We start from the raw sequence: 20,954 nt of genomic DNA on the forward strand, positions 1-20,954 counted from the left end.
AAAGTGGAAAATTTCGTGATTCAATGTTTGGAAATCACGAATTTTTCCATTTTTTTGTATATTAACCATATGCATTTTTATGTTGTTATGCAACAAATTGGTTGCTCAAATATGTTAAAAAACATAGGCATTGCATTTGAAAAACAGAAGTTACATCGATTTCCGGTTAAACCGGAAGTGACGTCGAAAGTTTCAATATGCGATCGGACAGATCATAATGTTACATATGAAATTATAATTATCTGATAAATGTTTCGTATCTGGCTAAATAAAAGAGATATTGAGATAACTCTGTTATCACGAACTCACTGTATATGTGAAAGAAAAGGACAAACTAAATTTTCGAACAACCCTGGGGAAATGTCAATTTGAAGTCCTTTACTCTGAATATGGTTTTAATGTTTAAGTTGTTTAACCTGTAACGCCACCGATCACACTCGCTTTTCCGTCTGACGTTCATTCCATAAATGACAAAATGTTGGGCTAGATCAGGGGTCGGAAGAGCCAAAAATTACAATTTACAAAATTTTTTAAAGAGCCACAAAAAAATTTTGGTTCAATATTATAGTTTTTTGCTATATACAGGGTCCTGCAACAGTGCGTCGGTTTTTCCTACATAGCTGATACCTGGTAAAAAATATTGGTGGTTGCGGATCCACAGAAATTATTTTTGAATGTACAGGGTGTCCCATTTTTACGATGTCAATAAATAACTAATCTTTTTAAATAGAACATCCGATAGATGTGTACTAACGAAAAAGGATGTTACATTCCATTCACCATTCACTATTGTATCGTTATTTATTTAGGGGTCAATTTTATTTTGGGAAAAGCCGAATCTCTTCTGTGGCCTCATTTGTTTTGCATTTCGGATGATCTACTTCAGGAAAACTAATGTGTCCATCGTCTTACGTCGCATTTACATGTGGCACATTCTACTAAACAACTTTGACGACTAATTAGTTCAAAATACTGAAATACCTCACTTTGTTTCAATACTGTAAATTAATATGCTAAACTTTCAACAAGCTGAAGAAGGCAGCAAAACATGTGTTTTTAAAGACAAAAACGGGTACTAGTGGCGTGTAATAGGAAACCGATATTAATGCACACTTTTATCTCCCATATGGTAACCATATTTATAGTTATATATTTAATCTTATCAATGGAATGCGTAGTATTTGTACTACAAGGTCGAGCATACCAACCTGTATGTTCTATTATTTCCGTTCCCTTCGGTACCTTGTTACCTGTCCACTAAAACTAAGGTTTTAATGTGAACAAAAGAACAATTTGTCAAAGAAATGTAAGTAAAGGTACGAGAGCAAAACGTAAATCACAAATAATGAAAGATCACCAACACCATTAGATGGTAGATTTTCACGCTAATTTGCATTAATTATAGAATCTGATGTTATTAACATGCTCAACATACTCGATGACCTTAACAATGAGTTGACTAAATCAAGTATAAATATTCATGGGCAAGATCGCTACCAACCGATTAGATACATCAAGAATGGATTCTAATTCTAACAAAGGCATACCTTTAACCTATTGGAGGAAATTCCAATCAAATACAGTTAGTTTTACTCTCGGAATCTTAGCTATGGTCGAGACAAAGTTGCCAAAAAACATGGTCCCGGTTTACCTTACGTAATTACGGTACCCTGACACTAATAGTGATTTTTTTTGTGTTTTCAGGTGATAAGTTCCGCCTGGTCCTCGCAACAACACTAAGAGAGGATGGTTACCCCGACAGTGGAGATTGGAATCCGGCAGGGTTGGAGAGTGAGGGCTCCAGAGCGGACAGTTTTGAGTACGTCATGTCTGGGAAGGTGTACAGAATAGAAGGGGATGAATCGACCGTTGAACCATCAAGTCGATTGTAAGTAGCACTCTTTCTTTTGTCGGGTCGTTTACACCTCGGACAGTAAAAAAATTGATCTACTGCAAAAATATGCAAAATTGAGTTTTGTTCCAAACTCGTTCGTTTCATTTTGTATTTTAAGTGCATAAATTTTAGATAACCTTTTGTTGTAAAATATGGTACGATCCAAGAAATACGGAGAGCGTGTTAACTAAAATCAATACATAAAATAGATATAAACTGAATACGTTATTCCCTTTTAAATTGTTTTTTGTATTGCAATTAGTGCGCCTTTCAGTGTCAAATGCACTGAAGCAGAGTGTACAGAATAGAAGGGGATGAATCGACCGTTGAACCATCAAGTCGATTGTAAGTAGCACTCTTTCTTTTGTCGGGTCGTTTACACCTCGGACAGTAAAAAAATTGATCTACTGCAAAAATATGCAAAATTGAGTTTTGTTCCAAACTCGTTCGTTTCATTTTGTATTTTAAGTGCATAAATTTTAGATAACCTTTTGTTGTAAAATATGGTACGATCCAAGAAATACGGAGAGCGTGTTAACTAAAATCAATACATAAAATAGATATAAACTGAATACGTTATTCCCTTTTAAATTGTTTTTTGTATTGCAATTAGTGCGCCTTTCAGTGTCAAATGCACTGAAGCAGAGTAGGCTCTGACTGAAAGCTTGTTTGATTTTATGTAACGGCGTGCACGACTGGCTTTATTCATTTCCCAATAGATTACAAAGTCGTTTTTTTTCTATTGAAATTATAGGGAAATCCTGTAAAGTTGAATGTTTATAGTTTTTATGAATGAATTGTTCATATATGCGTATACAGGGTCGCTATTAAAGATGGAACCAAAGCTCTCGCACACAAACGGTTTTGAGATAGACATGAAAATTAGGACGCTTCTGTTTGAAATTATTTCTTCGTATGTAGGCCAGTCAAATTAGGAAAAATAGCGGAAATAATTGAAAGAAAGATGAAAATTGGTATAGAGGTACATAAGGGCTTGTATTCGAACATACTAAAAGTCGGAACCAAAACTCCAATGGCTCGAGCCGCCATCTTGGAAAAAAGGTGCTCCAAATCACTTTTTCGCTGATATCTCGGTAACCGTGCATGCTAGCAAGTAAAGTTTCATATAAAAAAAGAAAAATAATAAAACTTTGTATAAAAAAGATGGTATGCACTTTTTTTTGTATTTTCGTTATTTACGTCGATATTCCACATTGAATATAGAGCATAATCTTTTTTTCAGATGTAGGTGCATTACTTTCAGAGCTCGCGTGCTTTAAACATATGTTTGAAAAATTGACTGACATTGTTAAGGCCTGTTGACCACCTAAGAGAAGGAAATAACAATAATAATATATTTATGTTTCTACTATATAGCTGAATACAAAAGATACCTACATAAGGAAACTAAGAAAAATAAATATTGCCAAAATCCGAAGTCGTTTGAAGTACTTGTAATGGATATGGGGCATATTTACAAAAAAAATATAAATCAAACTTGACTTCATTTCATAAAAAAAATACTAAAAATAATAAACTAAACTAAACAATTGCATAACAATTCGCGAAATAGTACATAGCGATGTTCCAATATCCACACCTGAACTTTTTTCGTGAAAGCGGGATAGGTAGATATCTTTTTCATTTCGCGCGGTAGAATGGAATAAAGCCTTGGAGCAATGTACTGAGCAAATCATTTACCGATTGTTTTTTCAGACCTTTGAAAAAGTACCTATATTATGGTCTGTCTTCCTGGCGTGTATAATGAGAGTGCATGTTGGGCAGTAATTTTGGATGTTTTTATGAACAGGAGGATTTTGTTACAGTAAAGTTGGCTTAAATTCATTGGCCGATTCCAAGCAGTAGGTACAAGATTAAGAATTAAATATAAAAATCGTTGGAGACTATGAAAGAGACGACCAACGATAACTTAGATGCGATGCGCTTGTAGTTTGTTAAAAGATTCCCAAGCATCACTGATTTATAAAAATGTAATTTTTTATTTTGCCGATTTCTACGATTTTGAAAAACGGAAAATTATAAGTAATAGTATGAACAGATGCAGTATTTTTTTCTCTAAAAAAAACTTCTTTAGACTTTTGCTCTAAAATAATTAGGGGAGCTAGTAATGGACTATAAAGAAATTACCATTGACATCCCTGTGCTGCGTCGTGCCAACAATTCCATACATTAACAGTGATTGTATTAACGAGAAATACAAAACACACATCTGTTGAGTGAGTACGAAATGTCGTAAGTGTTTAATTTTAGATAAAACTATCCTTCTCTTCACTGGCCAACAGGCCCTAAAATGTCAACTAAATCAATTTTTTAAACATATTCATGTTTAAAGCACGCGAGCGCTGAAAGTAATGCACCTACATCTGAAAAAAGAGTATGCTCTATATTCAATGTGGAATATCGACGTAAATAACGAAAATACAAAAAAAGTGCGTACCATCTTTTTTATAGAAAATTTTATTATCTTTCTTTTTTTATACGAAACTTTACTTGCTAGAATGCACGATTACCGAGATATCAGCGAAAAAGTGACTTGGAGTACCTTTTTTCCAAGATGGCGGCTCGAGCTCTAGGAGTTTCGGCCCCGAAAAAAAATGTTCGAATACAAGCCCTAATGTACCTCTATACCAATTTTCAGCTTTCTTTCAATTACTTCCGCTATTCGTGGAAATTTGATCTAATTTGAGTGTACTAATGGGGATTCATGAAGAATCGTATTTATCAGCAAAATTTTACAACGGAAGAACAGAGGGGGTTAGTTCTGGAAGCGTTTTTGCTAGCATTACTCCACAAATCCTGACTAGGCTGTTACAATCAACTGTGCGAAGATGCTATCTATGTTTAGAAAATAATGGAAATCTTTTCGAAAAATTTAGTTACTTTATTCAAATTTGTTTCTTGCTATATTTCAATTCTTATATCTTCTTTTAATTTAATTTGATTTATTTTTTTGCACCGGTCCGTAGTAGAAATTTCTTAATTAAGGCCGAAAAAAAGGCTGAATTGATGCCAACTTGTTTATTTGAATTGAAACACCCTATATAATATTTTATTTTTAATTGTTTAGAGCCATAATGAAGTTGTTGTGTTCGACTGTTCTCTAAATGGGGTAGCATCGATCACTGGATAGAAATATTTCTCATAACCTTCCCCATAAACTGTTTCCGATAGTTAGATTTATTAAAAGTCGCATGTATACGTTTACTTCTTCACCATCATTCAACAGTTATTTCTACGTAATTCAACTTCAGTCGATTTTAATCCATTTTTTTTAAATCTTAACGTATTATAGGATTTATGGGGAAGCTATGAGAATTATTTCTATCCGGTGATTTTGTTTTTAGATTCTACGTATAATTCTATATACATTTCTGTATAATGCCCCATACCTAAATTTCGCCATTTTTGACATATTTTAATTTTTCTGTCACAAATGACGTTTGAAGCCCAACTTTTCTTACATGAGAGCTGTTCTTATTAGACTATGTGTTGATATTTCTATTTGCTTTATATTAATAGGTAAATACAAAGAGGTAAAAACTAACATTAAAAATTGAATTAAAAAAATCGTTAAAACAAAGTTTTTTATATGGAAACCTCTTCGTAACTATACAAAAAATAAGGGTAACTGGATAGTCCATTCCACAATTGTTCCCCATAAATAATAAACAAATTTAAATGATTTTTTTTTGTATAATTAATCCCCATGCATGAACTGACAAATGGTAAGAAAAAGTGCTTTATAGTGCTCGATAGTCGATTGTTTTTTTTTCGCTACCATGATGACGGGTCGCACTGGTATAATACTTTGGTATAACGCTTTTTTTGGATTACCGTAGAAACATGGTAGGAGTGACCACGCTGTTATTCACCATGTACATCTTTGTATGTAGAACATACAGGGTGATTCCTATAGTACCTGCCACCGTTTGGGAGCGTGTAGGTGGTGCGTAGGGGAGTATTTTGATATAGGACACTTGGGGTCGAAATCTAAAATAAGGGTGCCAAAATTTACCTTCTGGAATTTCGCGCCTGTAGGTAGGCAACCCAACCGGCCGGCGGTGCACACGGAGCGATCTCAGGCGGCGATGTGTGGCTGACACTTGATCAGAATTTTGTTTAAACCCACGAAATCCCGTCTGCAACGACGCGTATCAAGTGAATAAACACTATCACGTTTTACTAACACGGAATACGCGGACATGCACTTCATGTACGGATTGGCAAATGGTAACGCACGAGCTGCACGACGAGCGTACGCTGAGCGGTATCCAAACCGTCAGTTACCCTGCAGACAGGTCTTTCAAGAAGTTCACTTCCGACTGTGCGAGACAGGGCAATTGCAGGTAAGCTGACGGAGGCTTAACTTTACACACAGATTCGTGATGCACATCGATACTTGGGTCATTTAAGCACCCAGAAAAGTTTGTTTGTTTACACCGACCTCCTCCTATTTCGCAGCCCACTAGCGCCTGTCGCGATCGCCCGTTGGTAAATGCCTTAGAGGAGGATGTGTTGGAAAAACCCGCGTACTAGCACTCGACTTGTAGCAGATCAGGTGGGTTGTAGTCAACACACAGTGTGGAACATCGCCAACAACAACTTACACCCCTATAAGTTTAAGAAAGTGCAAGAGTTACGGCCGGGTGACCATGAAAGGAGGCTGGAATTGAAGAAGAAGCTAATCCGAACTTTCTGAGGAGCGTGCTAGTTACTGACGAGAAAGGATTCTCAAGAGAGGGGACCTTCAAAACAGCCACTACTGGGCGGAGCACAATAATAGCAGGATACCAGGACAAGTTTTCTTTAGTTTGGGCTGGCATCCTGGGGGACAACCTACTGGGGCCTTACATCCTCCCTCCGCGTCTAAATGCCCATAATTACCTGATTTTCCTGCGCGAGGTGCTACCAGAACTCCAGTGAACTTGTACTGGGACCACTGGTTCCAGCACGATGGGTGCCCTGCTCACTACGGGCGGCAGGTGAGGGAACACTTGGACCAAACCTATTGGATCGGCCGTGGAGGTGCGGTGGAGTGGCCTGCCCGCTCGCCCGACATCACCCCATTAGATTTTTACTAGTTTATGTGTTTTTATTGTGTGAGATGTTTTGAGAACAACGGTGGCCACGTTGAACACTTGTAAACGTTATTGCTTTTGACTGTCGTTTTCCCTCCTTCCCTCCATGTCGCTTCCTCGCGCTAACTCGCTCTGCATCGCTCCGAAACGTCGGTCGGTTGGGTTGCCTACATACAGGCGTGAAATTCCAGAAGATAAATTTGGTTCTGAAAAAGAACTTCCCCTAGGCACCCCCTATACGCTCCCAAACGGTGGCAGGTACTATAGGAATCACCCTGTATACAGTACGAGTATAAAGTGTAGAACTATCGCAATAAGTTTTTTAGTAAACGTTTTTGAAAAAAAATTCCTGTTCATGTCAATTTTTATCTTCAATGAGACATATTTTGCCTTTTGTTTTTCAAATAAATAAATTTTTTTATACTGAAATTGGAAAGATCATGAAATTCTAAAATTTAAAACCAAATACTCTAAAAAATACGATACTATGTGTTGAAATATTGAAGATAATTGCTTTTAAAGGTTTAAAATCAAAATCCTAATAGCAATCAAGAGTTCCAAGTTTTAATTAAAAAATCAAGTAGCCGTTAAAATGATGACAGTTTTTCATCAGCTAGTTTATGTGATTTTATTGTGTGATTTTTACGTAATTAAGTAAATAATGGTGCGATATTTGACTGAAAAAGAACGAATTGAAATTTTAATATTGAGGGGATGTGGCGACCACCGTACTAGAACACAAGAAGAGGTTTGTGAGCAAATCAATAACAGGTCTCCTAATGAAGAGCGACAAAGGTTCCAAAATAGAAGAAATTTTTCTGAACTCGACCATGTGAGGGTCGGGATCGCCATATATCGTCCCAACAACCGAAGGAGGTATCGACGTAGTGTTCTCTCTACAAGAAAATCCACGTGCCGAACTAGCTGCAAGTAATTTTCTCAAAGGTCTTCTAAAGATTTTAAAGACGCTCAAATGGCAACCCTACAAAGGTTACTTAGTGCAAAAACTAGCTGTGCGAGGTAATGATGGAGCCGTGTAATATCGATGATTAATTTTTAAATCGAATGATTTCTTTCTGATCAAGCAACATTTGACCTAAATGGATCAGTTGGGATCTCATATTGGTTACCTGAAAATCCGCACTGGATGGACGAAACGCACCGGCAGTTTCCTCAAACGATCAACGCGGAACAGGAATTGTAGGGGATATAATTCTAGGCCCGAAGATTCATTAACCAGCGAAAAATATCTGGATTTCTTAAGAAACGTTTAATTTCTTGCGGTACTTTATCGGAACAATGAAGATCCAGATCTACCAAACGATACGTTAGGGTTTCAGCAAGATGGTGCTTCGGCACATTTTTGTGTTATGAATTATTTGTTGGGTGGTCTCCGAGATATTTGACCTATCTTCCATGGATTTCTTTTTATAGAGCTATCTAAAGAGTAAGGTTTACATAAACGGCCAACAGACAGTAAGGGTGAGAGTTATAGCAAAGAGAAAGAATTCCCACGTTTTACCTCACACTTTGGTTAAAGTTCGCCAAGAAAAATTGTATGGTTAATTGCACATTTAATGTAATTGTTTTGTTATTTTTTGTTTTTTGTATTTCATAATGTTGAACAATTCCTAAGAATTTCATGCTCTTCCGAAATTCATCATAAAAAATTGGGTTTCCATTTTAAACATTTTCGCTTACGTCATATTATCTCAAAAACAAAGTGACAATTAAAATTTATGTTAAGTACTTTCGCACTGTTTTATTATTTTAACATATTATTTACGAAATAAGGAAGGGTTTATTGGGACTTTTTTTAGAAATACACCATCTGTCCAAAATATTTCGTTTATATGAGGCCCCTAGAGAGGGTATAAGTATTCATTTTCTGACCCATTTATTAAACATGTGAGTAACACTACTGAGATCTTAATGGTCCAGACTATAAATTTATCACATGCATATATATTTTTTTTGATACGGTAATAATTGATTCTTATAAGCAATAAAATATTGACGTCGCTATACTTTAAGAAAAGTCTAACTAAAATGTAACTGTAATCGACCCTATAAATAAGGGCTTGGCCTTCTATTGGTGAATAGTAAAACGGAGGGTAAAAACGTTTACGCCCCAATAGTAATGATTAACGAAGCATCCTTATTTTGAACCTTTTCTATTTGACTACCTCTACATATGATCCCTTGGCTAGTCCTTTCCCCCACTAGACGCAATAATCGCTATCTACCTTCCGAAAAATCTGTGAAAGATTTTCGTTTTGTGTTCGTTTAAACAAGCCAGCGCAAAATGTATAATTTAATTATACCAAGGGTCGCTGAACACTGCTTAATCGTAATATTTGTTGGATCGTACTTATTTTAAAACTATAATTATAAATATGTGTTGTTCGTTTTGAAGATCGTAATTGATTGCCGCTAAGTGCCTCGCCAAAAACTTACGCAGGAAACGATTATGAATGAGGTTGTAAAACGACTTACCGCTTCTATGAACATCCAAAAAAATTAAAGTAAATGGATTTCTTGCGAATCAATTTACATAAATAGAATTTTGCGACGCAATAAACCTTTAAGATCGTGATCGGTTCAGGTAGATCGCGGTTTTTCGAAGAATCTGTTAGGGACGATTTCAAAATGCAGCTGTTGCGTATAAAACAAGATTATCCTGTACCGTTGGAAGATTGGCGTGACGGTGTCTAACAAGATGTCAATCACTAGTCGGCTACTGAAGAATGGGTGCTGGAAGAAGTAAAGCGATGTTTAGGTGCTGGGGACCACCCTGTGTTTTCTGATGTTTTGAACAGTGAACACAGCTGGTGGTATCTCAGTAGCTTTACATTACCTGCAAGCTGAAGATAAGTGAATTGAAGATGAGGTGCTTCGTCTGCTGTGAAGGTCTTATTAAATTATATTAATTATCGTTACGTAATTTCAAACTATAGATATCTACTTGCTTTACACTAAAAAAAGTGCGAATTAATTTCCTTTGAACGGCTAGGTGATTGAACGATTACTTCAGTCTCTTCTAGGTACTAGGTAGTACGACGATTCACAAAGTAAAAATTAGCGTTGCAAAACGGCCATTAAAATGTAAGAAAAAGTTTGATCATTTTCGTTTTATCTAATGTTCTGACCAAGATTCTGGTGATAATAGCTACGTACGTATGTATACACAGGGTGTTTCAGTTTCCCAAACTAAACAAGGAAACTGTGTAGGTATGCAGAACAGGATTTAGGTATACTGTCTTTCATTTTTTCATAACATGTTTTGGTGTGTAAACGAATGCATAAATAACTATTCCAAAACTGTAAGTAAGATCAGGATTTTGAAAATGAATGCGAAGCAGTATTTTTGAAAAAAGGCTGTTTTTTCACAAGGGAAATTAATGACTACAACAGCTGTTTTGCGCTATACATAATCAAAAATACAACAGCCACAGTGTTGGGACATAGACGTTATGCGCGTATTTAGGTACTGGAGATTTGTGAAGTGACTACTTATCACTCGATATGCATTATTAAGGAGCTCCTAGCGAGTTCATAATTTGGCGGTGTCTGTCTGTCCGTTCGTGAGTCCGTCTGTCTGTTAGCACGATTTTCGAAAATGAAGGGACCGATTGCGATGAAATTTTTCAGGTCGATTCTTTATCAAATTTGTAGATCGGAGTTCGTGAATTGGCAATGTAGGCCCTTTTGACATCTCCGTTACTTATGAACCGAATTACATGAAATTTAAATGACCATAGCTTTTAGCCATATAATACGCAATAGCGTATTTAATAGCTTCTGTGTAAATAAAATAAGTTTAAGATTATTGTTAATTATACTTACCTATTAGTTTGTCGTGGGGAGGAACCAGCAAAAATAGGGAGATGAAACATTAAAAAAATATGACCGGAAATTTTTCGTTGTGGGGCCTACCACACCGCTCTCGCGTTTCTTTACTTTATTAAAATTTCTGGACATATGTTCATTGCAAACTTTTTTATATTGTTGATTGTTTATTGTTGATGTTTAGTTTTTTTGTACTGTAGTTATTTTATGTTCATGCTAATAGACAGTATTATCATTATCATTTTATCCCAAGGAATCATCTCCTCAATTTTTGCTGGTTCCTCCCCGAATACCCTACATCGACAACCTGTAGGTACCTTTTGCGACCAGATTTGTTTTGGCAATTATGTTTGATTATGCATCGAATATCTCCGCAATTTAAATACTACATGCTATCAAAAAAAAACTTACCGCACAAATGACGCGTTTGATAGCGTTGATTTCCCTTTCCTTGTTTGGTACATTTTCCCTTTGCACATTCATTAAGTTATTAATTAAGACCGAAAAAAAGCTAAACCGTAATTAAACGATCATTGAATTCAGAATAAAAAGGGCTTTAAGAATATGATGTCGGAATATCAGGGCCGTATGTAAGATATGAAATTAATAATGGTTCCGTAAAGAGGAAACGGCGGATTAAAAAATTAACGCCATCTTAAAGAGCACTCAAAATTGCAGTGGAGAAGTCTCATTGGTTTTCGCTAGAAAAAAATAGTTCGTAAAATCGAAAAATCCGTGTTTCAAAATTTTTCAAAAACCAAAAAAATTTTTAGGGGCCACCTTCTTAGACATTTGATCGCACAACTTTTAACCAAATTTGCACCTCTTACTCTTTGTAGAATGCCCGTAGTGACTGGCCTTATCTCGGACACTGTGTCAAAGATAAGGATGTCTTATCATGGGGCTTTACAGAAAAACGGAAAATTCCGATAACTTCCGAATATATGCCAGAAAAACCTAAATTTGCAAATTACGTTTTTTCTTATGTTATTTGAACAGATACAAAAAAAATAAAAAAACACTCTTATTACCACTTTTTGAGGCCTACAAGACACCGTTGAGAGATTTTTTAATACAATGTTTCATTTCGGAGAAATCTTTAACTTTATTTTCTTAGATGGCCCGTACAAAAGTAAATACTGCATTGAGTAGCATTTTTTTAACGAATACAACGATGTGGGGCACGCAAAAAGAAAACCAAAGGTGGAAACTGTTCTTTTCAACAGGATCGTGTGAGAATACCTATCGGGCATATTTTTCATTTTCCAGGAAATTTGTCCGATAGGTACGATTACGGGGTTGTGTGCGGGTGCACCTTCCTGGTAAAACAACAGTTTCCAACATTTGTTTTTTTAGTACCATACATCGCTGTATTCGTAATACAAAATGCTATTCAATGCAGTATTTACTGTTTTATAGACCATATGAAAAATATAGTTGATGGTGATTTCTCCGAAACGAAACGTTTTATTGGAATCTTCCAACGTTTTCTTGTAGACCTCAGAAGGTGATAATTAGAAAGTGGTTTTTATCTTTTTGTATCTATTCAAATAACATCAGAAAAAATAAAAACAAAATCCCCAAATTTCTGTTTTTCTGGTATATCTTCGAAAGTAATCGGAATTTTCTGGTTTTTCAGCATGATAATAACTGTTTAATTGCATTGCGCAACTTATCCTAATTTAACCAACGCCGTATCTTCCGAGTTCCTCATGATTAACATCTTTATCTTGGACAAAGTGTGGTTATAAGGTTATTATGCTGCTATATCCAAAAAGTAGTAGTAGTAGTAAAAGTACGCTACTGACTACAAATTTAAAGTATATACTTAGATTGGTAACAAACTTTTTGTAATTTGGGTTATTGTAATGATCCTGGGGGTCCTCCGATCCGGCACGGCTACTTCGACTTACCCTATACTTATAGGGCAACTCTGGGGAAAAACTACGAGCAAAGCCATCTAACTTTTGAGTCGAAAGGACGGACGTTTCACGACACTTTTGGATCGATAGCAGGCGGCTAGGACCGGCTGGAAATGTTAGCTCCTACGTGGTGTATACTACCAGTTCGCGAGCGAGACATAATCGTGAAGGGAATTGAAGAAAATGCTTGCGCACCGTCCAGCAGCGGGCACCAGAAAAAAAGCAACAGATACATCGAAGAATAGGACTGTATTAGGTACTTCCTTCGCGGAAATAGTTAAACCACTCATACAGAGAAACATCGAATTAGAAGACCCCCCTTCTTGAATACGCTAAGACACAAGACCTGACCACGCTTACATGTTGTCAATCAATGTGTTACATAGGGTTGACCTGCAAAAAAGAGGGCAAATTTATAGTGCTGCATATTTTTGTGGTAATTATTTTGTCTCTTTAAAAAAAAGAAAAGAAATGCGGTAAAATTTGTATTTCCACAACAATTTAGCGCCCAAAAAACGGCAAATTGCTGATACGGGATATGAATACAGTATTAATCCAAACAAATTATCGGTAGTCGTCCTGATTTACCTATATGGTAGCATTTATAGAAGTTTCCAAAATCAAAGCATAGACATTTCTTTAAACGCCCAAGTTATAAGTGATTTCGATTGGAGTACGTGGGTACCTCGCATTCCAAACAAGGTACGGTTATTGACAAAAGTAATGATCGCCTAATAGGAAAACTCTGCAGCATAAGCAACCAACACGCCTATGACTTCGGGCCCCGTCTTCAAGGAGACCTTAATTTGTTGGTTTACATCTCCAAGTTGCACAATATATTCAAATGTTGGTTACATATGCTGCAGGATATACCTATTCGCCAATCATTACTTTTGTCAATGATTGTTTTATTTTTGAGCCCCGCCATGTTTTCATTAAGCAACATCAAAGGAAAGGTTCGTTTGAATTGAAAGTTAAATATGTAATATCAAAAAATCTAAAATAGACCTTTAATAATAGCGAGCATAAAAATTTATTATCTGAATCTATCTAAAATTAGTTCAATTGAACACATATGTATCACTAAAGCTCTCGCCATCTTTGAGTTGTTTTGAGAACATCGTACAGGAAAGTCCATGGTCTTTCCGTAGTATTTTTATCACGACTGTCCACATAAAATACATGCGCGATTTACGTAAGCGCAAATTGAATTTGTCAATTCGCTTCTTTTGAATACACGTAAGATTTAAACGAGGATAACATATTTTTTTCGCTTGCTCCCCCAAACGCAAGTTTCAATTGTGTCGCGTCATTTTTGTTGGGGGCCGAGCGCGAATTAAATTTATTTTTGATTAGGATTTGCATTTCGTGATTAATTGGCACTGCCTGCTATCGCGATGCAGTATTTGGCATGATACGGGGTTGCATAATGAGTGGATGCCACCAGAGTAAAGTGTTATTTTCGAGTTCAGCCCAGCTGAAATTGTATTGTTGGATTGTTCGGACGTTCTCTCTTATTGTGTCTTGGTTTACTGCTTCCTAAACGTCTCTAAACGGATGCGACCAATTGGAGATTGATGCATGCAATTAGACCCGATTAAGTGCTTTTGATTTTGTGCTTTTTTTTGTGTTTGAGTGCCTAACTGTTTCATTCATTTCAGTGCAGTTCTGTTTGTTATCGCTTACAAATGTTTATGTAAATGCATGCCGTAATTTGCACATATTTAGTGATTCATTAATGCGCACGTAACGACATGACCTTGCCCTGTGACGTAAGGCTATTAAAGGGTAGTATAAGTTTTCCTTAATATCTGCGTCAGTTTTCCTCTACGTGTGTAGACGTGTTGTAATTAGCAAATCTATTAACTTCCCGGTCATCTTTTTTAAGTTATTTAGTTGTGCACCTTTTGTCGTAACAGCGGAGCACCATTTCAGTAACTCAGTTTGTAATTATACTTTTTTTTTTGCTTTAATTTCTAACGTCTTTAACACGCATGAACCCCGCTTCGTTTCGACTAATTCGTTTTTATCATTTTTCATATTCTTTTATTTGTTCCTTCTAGGTGCTTTCGGTGGGGCATTGTCACTTATCAGCACGAGCACCGTATCCGCTTCCTTGGCCAACCTTTTTTACTTTTGAGTTCTGGGTTGCGTGCCAGAAGCGCGTTTACACTGGGCATGTAGTGAAATCTGTAAATGCACTTTCTGGTACGACATACCAGGACGTGCAATCACACATCTTTCTTTTTATTATTAGTTATTGTGTACTCTTGGGCGTTTGTTAATTAGTTAGTGTTGTGTAGTTTTATTATTGTTGTACTTTAAACATGCAATCTGTCTTATCTTATTGGAAAGTCTCGCGCTGTTCTAGAATTATGTTAAATATACTTCATTGTTGCATATCTTTGGTTTATTTGCATCAATTGTACTAATCTTCATGATCATTGATCATTCCAGATTTTTGGGATAATCTGTAATCGCATACCTAACAAAACAACTACAATAGTCTGCTATGTGGTGTTGAAGTACGATGGGAAAGAGATACAAATCAATAAAGTACAAAAAATACGTCTTTGGCAATATACCCGTCTCAATTTGAGGCGAATGAATTCAAACAACTTTCCACCGGTTGGTACATTTTATTTCGCACGTGAATGCTAAATTTACATAGTTTTGGGGTGTAAATATGGCGAGTGGTCGTACGACAAATATTTTCCAAGCAACTATTGGGATTTTGATTAAGTCGTTTCAGGATCCAATCAAATTTAAGTTGCTGTCGAACTAATGACAGAAGCAATATGTGAGCATACGAAGCATAAATAAATATTTTTAAAAACTGGGGTCCAGCCTAGTGTTTTGCAAAAATATTTTTTTTGTATTTATTTTTATGTGCCTTTGGTGTTATTGGCATTTATAAAAAAAATAGGTATGTAAAAGAAAGATATGTAATTTTGTGCTCATGTAAATATGATCGACGTTTTAATTAAGTTGTACATTTTGAGTAATGGCATTTAATGTTTTTTAATGAAAACGCTATAGACAGGTTTAGATTATTAAACTGTCCTTTGTCAACGATTTTAAAGATACGCCACTAGTAGTTACTTTTGTTTTTTTCTTCCAATCCTCTTTAAATTGTTTAAGTAGAAGGTCATGACAGCACTACTAATAAATGGGCATGTTTTGCGTCTATCATTTGTTTCCCTTATCTACAGTTTGTACGGTTTGAAAATTAAAAAGGTAAAAATTTATATTTTTTTCACAAATATAACTAGTATGTGCTGTATCGTCATCATAAGGCGTTTTTATAGTCATGACCGGCAGAAAAACTTGCGATATAACCTCGACAAAATTACAGCTTATACATTTGAGTTGCACTTGCACTATATTATTATATTACGTATTACTATATTATTACAAACATAATCTAAACTTTGCCATTTACTTTTTTTTAAGTCCACAATACCTATCTAACGATACAAAGAGGAAATATAATGCATTTCTACACTATTTCTACATATTTTATGTACAACTAGAATGGAAACATGGTCTATAGCGCGTTCACACCTCCATGGACTAAATGCCTCTCTTTCTAATTTGCGTCATTCTTCGATAACGCAATGATGCCAACTGACTTGCATTGAAGCATTAAAACACAACATAATCTCCTTGTGCTGTCATTGTCACGTTTGGCAAGCATCTACTGTATCTATAGGTATGTCCATAAGCAACCTACTATACAGGGTGTTACACGACCGTTCGAAAAAAAAAAATCGGGTTGTAGAGGGCATCAAAACAAGCACTTTTTCCAAATAAACCGAGGGTCCAACGTGTTTCGTTTGGGAGCCACCCCCCAAAGAGTGTTGAAATCTGCATTTCTTCTTTAATTTTTTTCTCAGCAACCATAAGAGTTACAAAGTCGGGTGGCATGTCTTTGAATAGGTTTTTGGGTATGCTCTTTCCGATTTTGCAATTTTTTTTTTCAAAATTCCTACCCCTAAAGGGCGCACCCCTAAACTAGGGTGCAAAAAAAAATTCTGATTTCGACGAAATTTGGTATCTGGGGGTTTTTTAACATGAAAATCACGAATCTGAAATTAGTTTTTGAAAATTCGAAAAAAAAAGTTCCACTGCAATTCTTGGCGGGACAACGAAAATAGAGATAATTCCACGAAATTTGTTGTGTACATACTAAACGAGTTAAGGAACAAAACTGTCGAACAGTTTTTTAAAATAACTTTTCAAACAAAAGTTATACTCATTTGAATGTTGGTCCTTCGGGTCGCGAAGTGTCCCAAGCCTACTAGTAAGCCAGGAGCGTGTTCTTTTGGAAGTTATTTTTCAACCTAAGATTATGAAAATTTTTGATCATAGTGAAAAAGTATCATACGGAAAGTGATTTGACTTTTTCCCCTACCTTATTTAGATAATAAATAATCGATCAGCGCTTTAAGATACCTTGGTAGGTGTTTTAATCGATACATCGAATTTTTTAATCATTTAATGACCGAATTAATTCCAAATAACAAAATATCGACTCAAACCGTTAATCTTTTGTTTTTGCGACATTGTCAACCAACACATGCGAAATTATGGCTTACTAGTAGGCTTGGGACACTTCGCGACCCGAAGGACCAACATTCAAATGAGTATAACTTTTGTTTGAAAAGTTATTTTAAAAAACTGTTCGACAGTTTTGTTCCTTAACTCGTTTAGTATGTACACAACAAATTTCGTGGAATTATCTCTATTTTCGTTGTCCCGCCAAGAATTGCAGTGGAACTTTTTTTTTCGAATTTTCAAAAACTAATTTCAGATTCGTGATTTTCATGTTAAAAAAACCCCAGATACCAAATTTCGTCGAAATCAGAATTTTTTTTGCACCCTAGTTTAGGGGTGCGCCCTTTAGGGGTAGGAATTTTGAAAAAAAAATTGCAAAATCGGAAAGAGCATACCCAAAAACCTATTCAAAGACATGCCACCCGACTTTGTAACTCTTATGGTTGCTGAGAAAAAAATTAAAGAAGAAATGCAGATTTCAACACTCTTTGGGGGGTGGCTCCCAAACGAAACACGTTGGACCCTCGGTTTATTTGGAAAAAGTGCTTGTTTTGATGCCCTCTACAACCCGATTTTTTTTTTTCGAACGGTCGTGTAACACCCTGTATGTGGAGGTGCGAGCGCGTTTTAGTTGCCATGGATTTTAACTTACCCTTTGCAATCGGCCATGAAAGAGAATTCTTTTCAACGATATAAGATCGTAATTAAGGAATATCAGTAACAAATTATTCTTATTTAGTCGGCAAAATTAATTTTAGTGGTATTTTCATCTTACATTATTGAAGATAGAAAACGAATTTAAAAATCTGATGCAACTGCTACGAATACCAGTAAAACAAAAAAAAATTTCCCTTATGTGATGGTTTTGTCCGTCTGTACCTCGTCTAACTCGAGAACGAAGAGATATCGACTTCAAACTTTCGCCAATCGATTTCTACGAGTTCAAGGATCAGCGCTATTGAATATGAGCCGGATAGTCTGGTTTCCGAATACGAGCCGAGTGGCAAAAAATTCCCCTACTGAAAATCGCATGTGATTCCTCGTATCTTGTTGTAAATTCAACAACCACAAGCAGTTCCAGTGTTTCCAGCTTCATACAACTGAATACTGGACGATCCTCGAGAGTATCCGGAATCCTCAAATAACATCATTGGTTCCTGTATACAAAATTTCATGTATACAGGGTGTTCATGTTATTTTGTCCACTTGTGCTAATTACCAAACAATTTCTCTTTTGCAAGACTATTTTAGCCGGTGGTTCACAAACTGTGGATACCGACTTTGTTATTTTAAATTGAACTATATTTTTTTTATTATCTTATTCGATAGAGAATTTTATTCAGTGATATAATGTTGTATACTCCTAGACAGCAATTTTTATGAGAAAAATGCATGTTTAGATTTATTTCATTATAGCTAAGATAAGTGTGCCATGGACGAAACAAGTTGGATATGGATTCAGATTTTAGGGTGCTGTGGCCGAAACAATAGCACTATTTATGTTGTTTAGAACTGTCAGTTGGTATTATTGAATTATTCTGGTATTACGGTCAGATCACGGGCCAATCAATACAACTCCATTTATTGGAAAATCGAGAACAACAATAAATAATGATGTTGAAAGCAAATCTAAGGGCATCTATTAGAATGACCGTTACCGAGTACCAGTGTAGTGTAAGAAGAGTACATAAAATTTCAAGAAAGAATAAATACTAAGCGTTGAAACTCAAAAAAGTCCCAACATTTCCATTTTGGAAACCATGAAGGACGCCCTTAATTTTTGTTATTTGTTGCTAAAGGAAGAAAGAGATGTTTGAAAATTTATTATCTGGACAGATGAGTCAAATTTGTCAAATAATGGCATGTTCAATGAAAAAAAATAATTATGAGTACCGAGATAATTGTGCGTGAGAGAGAGCATTTAAAAGAAAATCTAGTGTTACGTTTGCTGTGCTATTTAAAAAAAATATTTTTTCAATATGTATGAAGGTACTCCCACAGGTGATCGGTATTTATAATCTTTAAGTGACGCGTTAGCAAATATGCTAGATGATGTGCCCGTAAGAGATTTATATTGTCAACAAGACGATGCACCTGTTCACAATGCGCAAAGAGTAATGCTAAAGTAATGAAATGTTCCCGAATCGGTGGATTGACACCAACGGCCTTATTTCATGACCCCCCAGGTTGCCCGATTTTAAATCCATTATATTTTTGTATCCAAATTTACAACATGTAAATAACATCACAGAAAATGTTTTAAATAATATTGATGGGCGGATGTTAAGATAAGTAGGTAAGCAGCAATTTGTTGCGAAGAATATAATTATGTATTACCGAAAATGGAGCACAATTTGACCCCTATTGTAAATTTGTGTATTAGTTGTGTTTTTGTTTCAAAGTAATTGTTTTTCACAGTCATTAGTTTTGTCCATGGCACATTTATTTTAGCCATTTTAAAATAAATCCAAACAAGCATTTTTTCATAAAAATTGTTACCTAAAGGGTATACAAATATTATATGACTGTATTCAGAATAAAATTGCCTATCGAATAAGGAAATAAAAAGAATTAGTTCCATTTAAAATAACAAAACTTGGTATCCACAGTTTGTAAACCACTGGTTGAAACACATTTTCGTGCTCATTATAATAGTCTTGTAAAATAGTTTGCTAATTTAACCGAGCTCGTAGCTCTTATAGTTCTGGACATAGCGATAGTGGACAAAATAAATTATAAAATGAACAAATAAAAAATTGTATTTCGCACTATTTTTAATTTTGCTTAGGGAGCCTATATGAAATATTTCGTTTCAATATTTTGACAAATAAGTAAATAGGATTGCGCATGCATTTTGAATCTGCATTTTGCTTGAATCGGGGTTAATATATAATAAATTTCATTTAATTCATTTAACAAATTAATTAAATTAGTTTGTTAAATTAATAACATAAAGCCAAAATCATCTAATAATAGTTAACGAGACGGACATTTTAAAATATTAATTTGTCCTCGTCTTCTGAAATCTAAATGACCAAGAGCTTTCGTGCACAACAATAGTTATTAAAATTTCAATTTTCGTATGACAGGAGTCATCATAGACATTATCATTATCAATGTGACAAGTGCGGTCGGTAAAGTGACAGGCGACAGAAAAAGTGGTCGTGTAAAATTTCCTGACATAAAGTAGGCATGAAAAAGAAGGTTTGGGTAAAGATAATTGAAATATCTTGACGGGAACGGTTGCAAACGACGATTTAATTACAATTTTGTTTACGGTAACGGCGGACGGAACACTACTCTAGAAATTAAATCATTTACCTTCTATTTCAACAACTGGAATCAACATAAATACTTTTCGGCACAACACTTCCTATCGAAGGGCCTCCAGATACCTACCGGGTGTTCATTAAAACTGGTAAACTTCAAAATGTACGGTATGTTCAACAAAACTAGTAAATTTCAAGGCGTAAAACGGGTGCTGCGTTACAATATTTCCTTCGACATCTGCCCTGAAAATAATGATCGACGTTGTTTTTATGTTTTAGATACAATGCGATCAAATATAAGAGTTGCTGTCGAGTCACCTTTGGAATTTTTGTTTACATGGGAATTCGTATTTAACTTGAACTT

The 20,954-nt window shown here is 35.5% G+C and overlaps 1 protein-coding gene and 1 long non-coding RNA gene across 2 annotated transcripts in view; both read left to right on the forward strand.

Annotated features, from left to right (window-relative positions):
• LOC116177532 (DNA-directed RNA polymerases I, II, and III subunit RPABC3) overlaps positions 1-20,954 on the forward strand; it is a 92,962-nt gene that overhangs the window by 68,231 nt on the left and 3,777 nt on the right. Inside the window, exon 3 of the mRNA XM_031496550.1 lies at positions 1,705-1,888. Within this exon, the coding sequence (XP_031352410.1) occupies positions 1,705-1,888 (184 nt within the window). The remainder of the gene's footprint in view (positions 1-1,704; positions 1,889-20,954) is intronic.
• Positions 14,010-15,166, forward strand: LOC116177542. Its single transcript, XR_004146697.1, has 2 exons — positions 14,010-14,710; positions 14,828-15,166. It is a non-coding gene; the product is annotated as an uncharacterized LOC116177542 (long non-coding RNA).

The sequence above is a fragment of the Photinus pyralis genome, unplaced genomic scaffold (assembly GCF_008802855.1).
Source record: "Photinus pyralis isolate 1611_PpyrPB1 unplaced genomic scaffold, Ppyr1.3 Ppyr1.4_LG1, whole genome shotgun sequence".
Taxonomy (NCBI): domain Eukaryota; kingdom Metazoa; phylum Arthropoda; class Insecta; order Coleoptera; family Lampyridae; genus Photinus; species Photinus pyralis.